The sequence below is a fragment of the Brassica oleracea genome, chromosome C8 (assembly GCF_000695525.1).
Source record: "Brassica oleracea var. oleracea cultivar TO1000 chromosome C8, BOL, whole genome shotgun sequence".
Taxonomy (NCBI): Eukaryota; Viridiplantae; Streptophyta; class Magnoliopsida; order Brassicales; family Brassicaceae; genus Brassica; species Brassica oleracea.
Window position 1 is genome coordinate 40498284 of NC_027755.1, and position 12639 is coordinate 40510922.

Sequence of the window (12639 nt, forward strand, 5' to 3'; positions counted from 1 at the left end):
CACCCACTTAACTGAAAGAAAGAGCAAATTATGTATACAATATTTGCAAGAAATGAAACTCCCTAAAATACCCTCGAAATAGATACAATATTACATTGAAACAAACCCCAGGGCAGGGAAAACAAAAAAGTATTGGCGCCTTTTCGAATTTCTTTCATTATTATTTACACAAAAACACAAAAACAAATGCTTTTTTGTGTTAACACATGAAGTAGTCTTTATGAGCTTCTTCCTCTTACTCCTTGTTGTCTCTCTCTGCTTACAAAGCTGACACTTTTCTAAAGTTTTCTCATTTTCCAGAAAAGGCAATTAGGGAAATTTCATTACGAAGCGCCTAAAAGGGTTTCCTTTTCCGGTAAAGTTTCACACTTTCTCTTCATTTCAATCGAAATTAACAAAAAAAGATCTCAACTTTATCTTCCCTCTTTGCTTAAACTCTTTGTGCAGTGAATCTTTCTCTTAGAGATTGAGATTATGGAGGAAGCAGACTCCTCTTTACCTGCTTGTCCGACAGAGGACGCCATTAGAGCTTTGTTAGAGAACTTAGTCGACCCTTTGCTTCCTCCCAAGCCTTCTCCAAGTGATGTTCCTTCCAAGGCTCTCCGTGAATCTGTGGCTAAACAGGTGAGTTATGGACTTCAAAAATCTCTAATTTAGACATTTAAGACAATAAAGGTTGTGTCTTTATCTATCTTGGTGTTTGATTTCAGGTTCATGCCGTTGTGCTGCTGTACAATTACTACCACAGAAGAGAGCATCCTCATCTGGAACGCTTGCCTTTTGAGTCGTTGCGTAGCTTGACTACTGTTATGAGGCCTGCTCTGCTGCCTCATTTCAAGGAATCTGGAGAAGATGGAGTTTTGGAGAAGGTTATTGTGGATGCATGCAGCTTATCCATGAGCTTGGATGCGTCTTCAGAGATTTCCACCTTGAAGAAGTGGCCCATAAGGAAAGTTGCAGTCTTGTTAGTCGACTCAAAGAAGACTTGTTGTTATCTGCAACATAGTTCCATCACACAAGGTGTGTGGTCACTACTTGAGAAAACTGCTGCTGCTGAAGGCCATGAAGAGGCTATCTTCCAAAAAGTTGCATTTGCAGCTATTGAGGATGCCACAGGTTAGTAACAGTGTTTAGTCATATGGTTACTGTAGTTGCATTATTACTGGAAGTTTCTTTTAACAATTTTGAGTACTTTTCAGGTATTAATCACAAAGACATTGTGATCTTGGAGAGGCATTTAGTACACTCCTTGAGTGAAGAGAAGACAACGGCCAAGTTTTACATAATGAAGTGCACTTCAGAAGATAATTTTCCTGGAGAGTTCCCTGTTGAAGAAGCACTTAACTGGTAAGTAGATTTTTGGCATTGTTAGGAAAGTTATATATTTATTTACAAAATTGATTTCAATATTTAAAGAGTGACTCATAAGTTTGGGAAGATAGTCTCTTGAACTCGCTTTTACTTCATTAATTGAATGATTGGACAATGAAGTAGCATGCAAGGGTCCTTTGTTTGAGAAACTTATAGATTCACTTATTAAAAAATTGACTCAGATTATGTTATTATCTTTCCTTATCAGTTTCTTTTGCTCTTGTCTTCATAAATAGCATGCAGGGTCCTTTGTTTGAGAAGAGCTTCTCTGAATGGTCTACCAATGCCACAGTTGAATACTTTCATATTCTTCCATATGCCAATCTAATAGCAGATTGGTTTTCAAGGTATATGTTCACCCTTTTGTATCTTTGCATCAGTTCTGAGTTTGTTTTGCACCTCTCTTGATTCTTTTCTTTTTCAGGCGAGACGACGCTGAGTTTGTGATAGAGAAAGAAGCAGAAGCTGTATGTGATGAGATGGAAAGCAATGGAAAGGCAGATGAGTCTGATGTTTGTCTGACAGAGGACGCCATTAGAGCTTTGTTAGAGAACTTAGTCGACCCTTTGCTCCCACTCAGACCTTCTCCAACTGATGTTCCTTCCATGGCTCTCAGGGAATCTGTGGCTAAACAGGTGGTTTCTAAAGTCCCTCTCTGTCTCTTGGTCGACTTCATGATCTCTAATTAGACGAAAATACAACAATGTTTGTCTCTTTTAGACTTCCCTTTTCTTTTGTTAACTTTCTGTGTATTGCAAACGGTGTTGATTCAGGTTCGTGCTGTTGTGGTCCTGTACAACTATTACCACAGAAGAGAGCATCCTCATCTTGAATGCTTGTCTTTTGAGTTTTTCCGTAGCTTGACTACGGTTGTGAAGCCTGCTCTGCTGCCTCATTTTAAGGAATCTGGAGATGGAGTTGTATTGCTGGAGAAGGTTATTGTGGATGCATGCAGCTTATCCATGAGCTTAGATGCGTCTTCAGATTTTTCTAAGTGGCCCATAAAGAAAGTTTCAGTCCTGTTAGTTAACTCAAAGAAAACTTGCTGTTATCTTCAACACAGTTCCATCACACAAGGTGTGTGGTCACTGCTTGAAAAAACCATTGAGAGAGAGAAAGCTGCTGCTGATGGAGGCCAGAGCGAAGAGGCCATCTTTCAAAAAGTTGCATTTGCAGCTATTAAGGAGGCCACAGGTTAGTATGAAAGGTTAATCATATGGTTACTGTAGTTGCATTCTTGCTGGAAGATGCTTATTAGTATTGAACCTTTTTCAGGTATTAATCACAAAGACATTGTGATATTGGAGAGGCATTTGGTACACTCCTTGAGTGAAGAGAAGACAACGGCCCAGTTTTACATAATGAAATGTACCTCACAAGACAAATTTTCTGGAGAGTTTCCTGTTGAAGAAGCACTTAAATGGTAAGTAGATTTTGGCACTATAAAGAAATTGATTCATATTTAAAGATTGACTCATAAGTTTGGCTAGATGCTCTCTTTGAACTCTATTTACTTCCATTAGTTAAATGATCAGATGATATTATATTATTTTGTAAGTATATAGAGGCATTGATATTTCCTAATCAGTTTCTTTTGCTCTTCTCCGCTTGAATAGCATGCAAGGTCCTTTGTTTGAGAAGAGCTTCTCTGAATGGTCTACCAATTCCATAGTGGAATACTTTCATGTTCTTCCTTATGCCAATCTAATTGCAGACTGGTTTTCCAGGTATATGTGAACCCTCTTGTCTTTACAAATTGTTATTCTTTGCATCAGTTTCTGAGTTTGTTTTGCTCCTCTCTTGATTCTGTTTGTTCTTTTCCAGGCGAGAAGACGCTGAGTTTGTGATAGAGAAAGAAGTAGAAGCTGTGTGTGATGAGATCGAAAGCAATGGAAAGGCAGATGAGTCTGATGTTTGTCCCACAGGGGACGCCATTAGAGCTTTATTAGAGAACTTAGTCGACCCTTTGCTTCCACCCAAACCTTCTCCAACTGATGTTCCTTCCAAGGTTGTCCGTGAAGCAGTGGCTAAACAGGTGAGTTCTAAAGTCCCTCTCAATCTCTTGGTGGACTCCAAAATCTCTAATTAGACATCTAAGACAACAATGTTGTGTCTTTTAGAGTTCTTGATTTATGTTTTTTTTTTTTTTTTGCAAATGGTGTTGATTCAGGTTCATGCTGTTGTGTTGCTGTACAATTATTACCACAGAAGAGAGCATCCTCATCTGGAACGCTTGTCTTTTGAGTCTTTCCGTAGCTTGACTACGGTTATGAGGCCTGCTCTCTTGCCCCATTTTAAGGAATCTGGAGAAGGAGTTTTGGAACAAACTGTATTGCTGGAGAAGGTTATTGTGGATGCATGCAGCTTATCCATGAGCTTGGATGCTTCTTCAGATTTTTCCAGCTTGAAGAAGTGGCCCATAAAGAAAGTTGCAGTCTTGTTAGTCGACTCAAAGAAGACTTGTTGTTATCTGCAACATAGTTCCATCACACAAGGTGTGTGGTCACTACTTGAGAAAGCTGCTGCTGGTGAAGGTCAGAATGAAGAGGCTATCTTTCAAAAAGTTGCATTTGCAGCTATTAAGGAGGCCACAGGTTAGTAAGAGAGAGAGGTTAACCATATGGTTACTGTGTAGTTGTGGAAGTTACTTTAACAGTTTTGAATTTTTTTTCAGGTATTAATCACAAAGATGTTGTGATCTTGGAGAGGCATTTGGTACCCTCATTGAGTAAAGAGAAGACAACGGCCAAGTTTTACATAATGAAGTGCACTTCACAAGACAAATTTTCTGGAGAGTTCCCTGTGGAAGAAGCACTTAAATGGTAAGTAGATTCTGGCATTGTAAGGAAAGGCTCTAGCTGCAACATATATGTCAGCTTTAAAGGAATTTACTAATCAGCTTCCTTTGCTCTTCTCTGTATGAATATAGCATGCGAGGTCCTTTATTTGAGAAGAGCTTCTCTGTCTCTGAATGGTCCACGAGTTTCGTTGTGGAATACTTCCACCTTCTTCCATATGCCAGTCTAATAACAGATTGGTTCTCCCGGTGTATATCTGCACCCTTTTGTCTTTTACAAGTTGTTATTCTTTGCATCAGTTCAGGAGCAGCAATGCTAATTGCTTCTGTTTTTTTCTTTTCCTAGGCGAGAAGACACTGAATCTGTGATAGAGAAAGAAGCAGAAGCTGTATTTGATGAGAATGGAAAGCCAGATGAGTCTGATGCTTTCGACACTCCTGGAAGAGGAGGAGATAATGCTACTTCAAAAAGGAGTAATGATACTAATGTATGTATTTGGTATTTTGATAAATTGAGTTGAGGAAAAATGGCTCTGCAGAAGTAAACTTAAACATTTAAAAAATTGCAGGCTAGAAAAGATGCTTCACGTAGCAGTCCTAAAGCTAGAAAAAAAGTTGCTCCCAGGTTCTATTCTCGTAACTTGAGAGGAAGAACAGTTCCTGCAGTGGAACCCCAGGTTGAGACGGTAGTTGCGTTGAAGGCTAATAATAATGCAGATAATGAAATGAGCCCTTGTAAAGATAATGGAGAGAGAGGTGGTACGGAGGTGAAAGTCTGAAACCTTAAACAATTAATTAGACATTCTCTGTTCCATCTCTAGTATTCTCTTCATCACCATTTTGCAAATGAAGGTTGGATCTGGTTCAAATTATCAAAGGGAAAGAGAGAACCAGAGGAAGAAAGCTGTTACTGACAAACTCAAGAGCATTCTTAAGCTTAATAATGCATCTCCTGCTTCTGCTCATGACTCTAACATAAACCTTGAGGAGCTACAAACCACTCTTCTTTCTAGAGCAACATCACTCTCTGAGACTGCGTTGAAAGTTCTTCATTGCAAACGAGATAAGCTGGTATTAACTGTAGAATATGATCTAAAATTAAAGAATTTAATCTTATTTGCTCTCTTCTTACTTGGATCCAGACTCTTCAGCAGCGAGACATAGAAGACGAGATTGCTGAATGTGACAAACGCATCAAGGACATCAAAGGTATGTATATATACTAATATACTTACCTTTCTGCCGGAGTTTTATTTTTGCATGAACTTTTGAATGCTTTATCATGGGTGTTGTATAGGTAATTGGGAGCTGCAGCTAGAAACAATACTTGAGTGTTGTAATGAGGCATACCCGAGGCGTAACCTTCAAGAATCTCAAAGCAACAAGAGAGTGAAGCTCTCTGAACCTCTTCCTTTTACCAAAAGTATGTGTAAGGTAAAATTTTTGGGTAACTCTTTAATCTTGATCACTTCCAGGTTCAAATAAAAAGATTCATATCCCTTATTTGTTGCAGAAACTCGATGATTTATGTCTGGAGAATAACTGGGTACTACCAACCTATCGTGTGTCTTCAACAGATGGTAATAATTTGAGCTCATATGTGAAATTCATGCTACTAATTCAAAATCTTTTGTGGATGTTGTTGCTTTGTCCAAAACAGGTGGGTATGAAGCTGAAGTAAGAATAAAGGAGACTCACTTTGCGCATACAATCTGTGGAGATGAAAAGTTTGATGCTGAGGAAGCTAGGGAATCTGCGGCGGCTTGCCTGCTACGTAGGTTACACTACAACACAAGACAACAGCCATCAACATCTCGTCATGATTGAGTGAGATCCAAGAGAAACTCAGAGGACCAAACTAACTTCCAACATGAGTAGAAAAGGTTGTAAAGATCATTACGTTCAACAGCTTTTGGACATGTTTTAGATATTAAGTTGCAAGTTTAACTTTACAAGAAATGAATTACTTTTTGTTCTTGCAACTTCTCCAGTCAGACAAAATCCGGATTTAAAATTAAAAAAAAAAAAACTTTGGTTCCTTTTCATTCTTTCCTTAGCAAATCTATAACCTAGTGACCGATATGAGAAAAGATTAGCCTCAGAAATTCGCTCGACACTGGGAGAATTCCGATAAAAATCTCAAAATTGAATGCTTAGGGCTTTGATCATCATCACCAAGCCCCTTGTCCAAAGTCTCAAGAACACCCTTCATGATTCGAGTATAAACCCTCTCCATCTGCGGAATGCTGTAGTTTTCAGTACGCTCCATGAGCACTCCCTTCACAGATTCTATCCCGCTTGAAATGTCTTCGTCTGACTTCACTGAATCTCGGGAACAGTCACCACTCACTTCTTCCGCACAAGCCGCCTCCTCTTTCCTCGACTGCTGCTCGCTTTGATCTTCTTCATCACCATCTGCTGAACAAGGCGCTGGTGAGTTTGAATTGCCTGCTGCTTCCACAGATGTCATTTCTACGTCTGGATCTTGGTGTTTGTCTGCAGCAGAATCTGTTCATCACAACACAAACAAGTATTGAAGAGTCTCATTATCAAGCGTTGTTCAATAAAACAAGAATCAACTATGCGTTTCCAGTGGCATGTTACCTGTACAGAGAGCATCAGCTGTTTTCTTGGGCTTTTTAAGACCTTCATAATCTCGTTCTATATTCGCCTCTGGCTGCAGATTTCGAAGTCGGGCACTTGCTCTAGTGACAGTCCCCATCTGCACCACGGGAGCTAAGCCAAGGATAGATCCACTCAGGTCATCTGGTATCTGTGAAGGGCCACCTTGAGCTGAGATCTTATCACAATATGTTAGCAGTGCTGGATCCATCTGCGACAGCATCCCAAGCACCTGAAACATAAAGATAATTATGTCAGAGAAAAGCTGATACGCCTGCAAAAAAAAGTTTCATGGAAAGAGACTTGAAAACATACTACATCTCGAAGCTCATAGGCTCTACTGACAATTCTCGCTCCAGCATAATCATCTCCATTGTAAGCCTGAATAAATGAGATCAACATGAGACCACGTACCACGTTTTCTAAATTGTCAAGGTTTTATAGTCATTTAAAAGGGGGGGTGGGGGGTGGTGGTGGTGGGTGTGTTGTAAAATAGGAGTGCACCTTGGCATTTTTCACAATGAGATCAACATCTTGCAAGAACGGTGAACAAGTGAGGTACTGCCCAGCATCGACACGCTGTAGCAGAGTAGCCGTATCCATTGGATTTTGAATTATTGAGCGGTAGTTTGGAGCATCCTCGTCAGTAACTGGGAAGTGGAATGCGCTGAATCTTTTATCATATAGTATCCTGCACAACAAAAATATCCCACAAGTTATAATATATATTAAAAAAAACAGTAAAAAGATACAACTAAAACGCGCTCATCTGGAATATACATAAGATTATGGGTCGAGCAGACACTTTGAATGGATGTTTATTGAAAGTCAAGGCCAATGTAAATTTACCTATTGCAAACATCCCTGAGACACATACGCAATCGTCGGAGGGCATGCTGCTCTGCTTCCACCTTGGCCTTTATTTCTGCGGGTTTTGGACCTGTAGGTTCTTTTACAACCTTGGGAAGTTCTGGAAGGGCTTGTGACCCATCAGGTTTGCCATTTAAGCCGGAAATGACTGAGAGAGCAGCTTCAATCAAACGGTCAAAGAACAAAGACCTGTCTTCGCTTGATGGTTTGTCCACAGTATAGCTGAAAGCAAAGTTATACAGTCTAAGAAACTGAGTAGAAAACCACAAGCGTGAATGGACAACCAAAAGAATGAAAAAGTTACACTGATCGATTGTCAAATACTGGCTGGTCTTCAATGTCAGATAATTCACCATAAGATGTAGCAAGTAACAATATGGGCAGATTTGATGGCAATTCTTCTAACAAAGTCAGAAATACAGCCCTAAGCTGTTCATGCGCCTGCAGTCATCAGTATCAAGATCATTAGACTGGCAACTTAAAACTCAATGCAGTTCCTAACACAACCAGTAGGACAACATAATGCGTTACAGTAACTTAGTAAGCAAACATGCGATATTATCTCCCAAAGTAACTGCAGCAAAATGAATTTAGGTAGCAAGAAACACACTTACATTTTCCCACCAATTATTAAACATCGGTATGTAAAGTATTGAAGGTGTTGTCCTCCTAGCTTCAGTAAATATATGTACTAACGCCTCCTCCGGGGTCTTGGCACCAGGATCCGAAAGAAGTGATGGAAGTCCCAGAGAATGAATAGGAAACCTTTCTAGCTCATGTAAAATAGCAGGTCCAAGATGATCCTGTTAAGCTAACAAGTGAATTCAGTTCCCAGTAATAAAGCCTTCTAAGTATAATCACAAGAAACGACAAGCAATTACCAGTCCAACTCCTTCACCACCAAGCAGCAGAAGGCGAGGACGATAAACGAGAGGAATTGCGGATCCAAATGAAAGCATTGACAGATTGGTGAACTCTGCTGACATGGCTGACGAGGGGAAAATATCTGATATTAAACTCATGGATTTAAGGAGGTGTCGCTGTAAACATGGCAACACAACCGGAGAGAGTGGTCTGGATTGCACGACAGACCCTCTATGGGCAGCAGGAGTTATAGCTGACATTGCCTCTACGAAGTGACTTTTGTCAACTTTAACCAACCCAACATCTATGGCATATTTATCATCACTGGTATAGACTTGTGGATATTTCTCACGAAAAGCACGAATGGCAGCTTCAGTGCACAACGCTTTTAGATCAGCACCACAGTACCCTACACAACTAGCAGCCAGTTCCTCTTTCAGTTCTCTTGTAGGAGGATTCTTCCATTTACGAGTGTGAATATCCAATATTTCAGCTCTTGCTTCGCAGCCTGGTAGAGAAAAAGTGAACTCTCGATCGAATCTACCAGGGCGACGTAATGCTCCATCTATAGCATCTACCCTGTTTGTTGCTCCAATGAGAACAACTTGACCACGTGAGTCAAGCCCATCCATCAGCGCCAGCAAAGTTGAAACAATAGAATTATGTATCTGTTCTTGTTTGCTAGATCTTACAGGAGCAAGACCATCAATTTCATCAAAAAAGATTATCGACGGCTGATTTCGCTGAGCCTCCTCAAAGAGTAGCTTTGGTTGTCTCTCAGCCTCGCCAACCCACTTGCTAAGGACATCAGCACCCTTCCGCATATAAAAGCTAACTTTCTGTCCAGCTTTTGAAGCAGCACATGCCAATGCTCGAGCAATCAGTGTTTTACCAGTGCCTGGAGGACCACACAGTAATACCCCTCTGGGAGGAGTAATGTTGTAACTTGCAAAGAACTCTGGGTACAGCAACGGAAAGAAAACCATTTCCTTCAGATCATTAATGTATTCGGACAGCCCACCAATATCGTCAAAATTTATATCCTCATTAATCTGCAGTGGCTGAATATCTGCACCTCCTTTAGAGCTTGGCCCAGCAGTCTGAACCCCGGAGGTTAATGCAGTTAAACCATCACTCTGGTGACCCCAACCAGAAGCTCCAACATTCAACCCCAATGAACTTGGCCCGTGCATGTCCATACCCCCAAATAGCCAAGGTGGTCCAGATCTGTTTCCACCTCGAGCCCAGGGAATTGCAAGGCCCTGGTCCAATTCATCCACAAGAAGAGAATCATCTGAATCATCTGTTCTTGTAGAGCGGTGGCGCTTGTGAAGTCGAGACCCACCTCTCCTGACATCCCTTCCAGCCCTGGTGCCCATGCCTTGATGCAACACTCTCCGAGGAGACCTAGGTTGTTGTTGCTTATTAAATTCTTCTGTAGGCATCCTGCGCACTTCATCACGGTTTCGCAGATCATATCTCTTTCTTCCCTCCTGTTCTTCATCAACCTCATCATCACCATCTTCTTCTTCTTCCTCATCTTCGCCATCACCCTCATCTTCTCCATTACCCTCGTCTTCACCCTCAACCTCGTTTTCGCCACCATCAGCATCATGGTCATCTAGTTCATTTCCGTCCTCGGTTTCATCTCGGCCATCTTTCTCTTCTGATGAATATCGATTGGCGCCAGATTCTGTTTTCAGTCGTTTATTAGCAAGTATCTTTGAACGACGAGGACGGAGGCCTTCACGTCGTGGTGCCGAATCAGCTTCCATGGTCTTTCTACTTTTTGAAGTTGAGAAATTTCGATGAACTCCATTATTGACCCTACTCCTCGAAGTTCGATATGCTGGACTCTGAAAAAATAATCACAAACTTATCCTCAGAAGGCATACCACACACAGTACATACAAAATAGGTTTCAAGAGGCAGATAATCCTGACCATCATATCTTCATCCTCCGCTCCAGAACTGTCAGTATAGTCTTCAAGATTTACAGAACTTCTTCTCTTCCTAGTGGAACGCCTGAGGTCAGACGCATCTGGCTGCACGTCATTAGCAATGTTATCAACATTCTGGTTCAATCAGAGTAATATAAACTGTATGGGGCAAACCCCATTATCGTTGGACAGTGATAATCACCTTCTTCTGAATGAAAACATCATAGCGGCATAAATAATAGGCACTTCAACCAAAAACTGTCATCTACTTAAACCTCAAAGGGAGGACAAATGCTTTAAATAACACTAAACTTAACAGCACTAACTCCTCTTTCCACTCATTCACATAACTAGACTAAACTACATCCAATGACATAGGTATTTGATGGTGCTTACCGCAGCATTTGATGCCCGTGCTGGCTTGTTCCCTTTATGAAGCATCTTAGCAATCTGCGAAGCTGCCGTTCTAGTCTTTGTGTTTTTCCTTTTCCTATTATGCACCATGTTCGGTGAGTAGTAATAGCACGAGCGACCATACAATCTAGGCCTCCTCCTAAGCCTATCGCTGCTTCTAACGGGCTTAGCATCCGTCTCATCTCCTTGACTTGATCCTTTCGGATGCATAGAGAAAACGCTAACTAACTCTGATTAACTATCCCCTTTCCATAAGCTACAAAACACACACAAGATTCACAAATCAACATTTCAAATAGACATGCACTCATAAAGATAAACCCCACAAGGGACGCTACTAAACCTCAGAGTCACTACAACGAAAGTACCTAATCAAAAACCCTAGAAGCTGGAAGCGATCAGCTCAATCAAATCTAACGATTCTTTCCTCAAACGTAGAAGAGATTACTCCTTACGAAGAGCTGTAACAGACTGTTTATCCGATTGCATTAGCTTTATAGAAACTCAGAACGAGCTAAATCAATTACGATAATGCAAAAAATCGAGCAAGGCTAAGGGATTGATGATAACGTGGAGACGCGAGTACCTGAAGATTGGAGAAGGTGAAAGGAGAGAAAGATCTGGAAAGTGTCAGTGGAGAGAGACTGGAGAATTTTGCAGGTTCGTCTTCGTTTGCTCTTTTTTCTTCTTTTTTTTTCTTCGAGCGTTTTTTTTTTTCGGCTGCTGCTTTAATAAAAGTTTCTACCCCGCTCTCTGTTTGGGCTTTGGAATATCTTTATCCCTACCTTTCGTAAGCCCGTGGATATTCTCTTACGAGTTTTGATTATTTCGAAACTACTCCCCAAACTTTATCATACGTCATTAATTGACCCCAAAACTTTCAGTTTCGTTAATTATACCATTTAAACATCAAGGTAGATCCAACCTCATTCTATTTTCTACTTAAAAATAGAGTTCAGAGTAAAAATACTACAATGGTACTCTATTTTTTATTATATAATAGAATAAAAGATGGATTTATTCTATATATATAGTAACTTGTTTTTTATTGTGTATCACTCTAAATTAGAGTATCATATCACAACCCCTGTTCGGAACTACGCTAGGCGCTAGTCGGGCTGTAACTCCGGGCCTAGCGAGTTACCGAAAAATCGGAGATTAAGCGGGGCATACGCGGAGCCTAGTTTTTAGACATATTATATATATATATATATATATATATATATATATATATATCGTTCATAGATAAACATAGTAATCCATTACATCCAATTCATGGAATAAACAAAAATAGATTGTCTTGATCTTGAGAACATACAGAAAAGGTTTTCATCCTTTGTTGTCGAAGATAAAGTAATCACCATGAATGGGAAGATGTGTTAGATATTGTAACGTATCCCTGCAACGACAAACAAAAAAAACATCATTTTTTTACATATGAATATACAATCAAACGTGAAACTAAGGTTCAAAAACATTAAAATTCCGTGATCTAGGAAAAGAAAGACATCAAATTGGTTAAAAAAGTTTCAAAACTTAACAAGTGTTTAAGAACTAAGTTAAAAAGCTTCACTAACAACCTAAAGTGAGTTATCCATACACACAAAACTTGTAAAACACCCTAAGATGATTCTTCCTCCATCTTGTAGAACTCCTAAAACAAGAGATAACACATGTAAGAATCAGTAATGCTCATAAAATTTTCAGAACTCAACAACAGTTTTACAAAACTCATAAAATATAAAAACTCAACAATCTAAA

At 40.0% G+C, this 12639-nt stretch overlaps 2 protein-coding genes across 4 annotated transcripts; one reads left to right on the forward strand and one right to left on the reverse strand.

Moving 5' to 3' along the window:
* The first annotated feature begins 268 nt into the window (after nt 1–268).
* On the forward strand, nt 269–6048 carry LOC106311749. 2 transcript variants are annotated; one of them, XR_001264083.1, is made up of 20 exons: nt 269–355; nt 448–624; nt 711–1116; nt 1200–1347; nt 1608–1718; nt 1796–2006; nt 2145–2565; nt 2647–2794; nt 2988–3098; nt 3196–3406; nt 3542–3965; nt 4046–4193; nt 4301–4417; nt 4515–4656; nt 4738–4935; nt 5021–5239; nt 5311–5377; nt 5466–5591; nt 5682–5748; nt 5829–5861. XR_001264083.1 is itself a non-coding variant. In XM_013749022.1 (20 exons), exons 2-20 carry the CDS (start codon nt 475–477, stop codon nt 5993–5995), a joined length of 3603 nt encoding a protein of 1200 aa, XP_013604476.1. In that variant the 5' UTR covers nt 269–355; nt 448–474; the 3' UTR covers nt 5996–6048. The 2 variants fall into 2 exon arrangements, 1 of the variants encoding a protein (XP_013604476.1); XM_013749022.1 differs by having other exon boundaries at nt 5466–5602; nt 5829–6048.
* Nucleotides 6042–11588, reverse strand: LOC106311748 (ATPase family AAA domain-containing protein At1g05910-like). Of its 2 annotated transcripts, XM_013749021.1 has the most exons (12): nt 11465–11586; nt 11247–11349; nt 10861–11134; nt 10468–10569; nt 8542–10380; nt 8275–8463; nt 7965–8101; nt 7640–7882; nt 7295–7481; nt 7106–7171; nt 6773–7022; nt 6082–6676 (listed from the first exon to the last, which is right to left on the reverse strand). In XM_013749021.1, the coding sequence occupies exons 3-12, from the start codon at nt 11086–11088 to the stop codon at nt 6267–6269; spliced, it is 3651 nt and encodes a 1216-aa protein (XP_013604475.1). In that variant the 5' UTR covers nt 11089–11134; nt 11247–11349; nt 11465–11586; the 3' UTR covers nt 6082–6266. The 2 variants fall into 2 exon arrangements, with proteins under 2 accessions (XP_013604474.1, XP_013604475.1); XM_013749020.1 differs by lacking the exon at nt 11247–11349 and having other exon boundaries at nt 6042–6676; nt 11465–11588.
* Between the last annotated feature and the right edge of the window lie 1051 nt (nt 11589–12639).

Excerpts from the sequence above, each read along its gene's own strand:
- LOC106311749 (XM_013749022.1), top strand. The coding sequence starts at position 475 with ATGGAGGAAGCAGACTCCTCTTTACCTGCTTGTCCGACAGAGGACGCC. Across the intron at positions 4,194-4,300 it reads GTGGAAGAAGCACTTAAATG|CATGCGAGGTCCTTTATTTG; the intron begins GTAAGTAGATTC and ends GTATGAATATAG. Across the intron at positions 4,418-4,514 it reads ATAACAGATTGGTTCTCCCG|GCGAGAAGACACTGAATCTG; the intron begins GTGTATATCTGC and ends TTCTTTTCCTAG.
- LOC106311748 (XM_013749020.1), bottom strand. The coding sequence starts at position 11,088 with ATGCATCCGAAAGGATCAAGTCAAGGAGATGAGACGGATGCTAAGCCC. Across the intron at positions 7,172-7,294 it reads TCATTGTGAAAAATGCCAAG|GCTTACAATGGAGATGATTA; the intron begins GTGCACTCCTAT and ends TCATTTATTCAG. Across the intron at positions 6,677-6,772 it reads AGCTGATGCTCTCTGTACAG|ATTCTGCTGCAGACAAACAC; the intron begins GTAACATGCCAC and ends TGTGATGAACAG.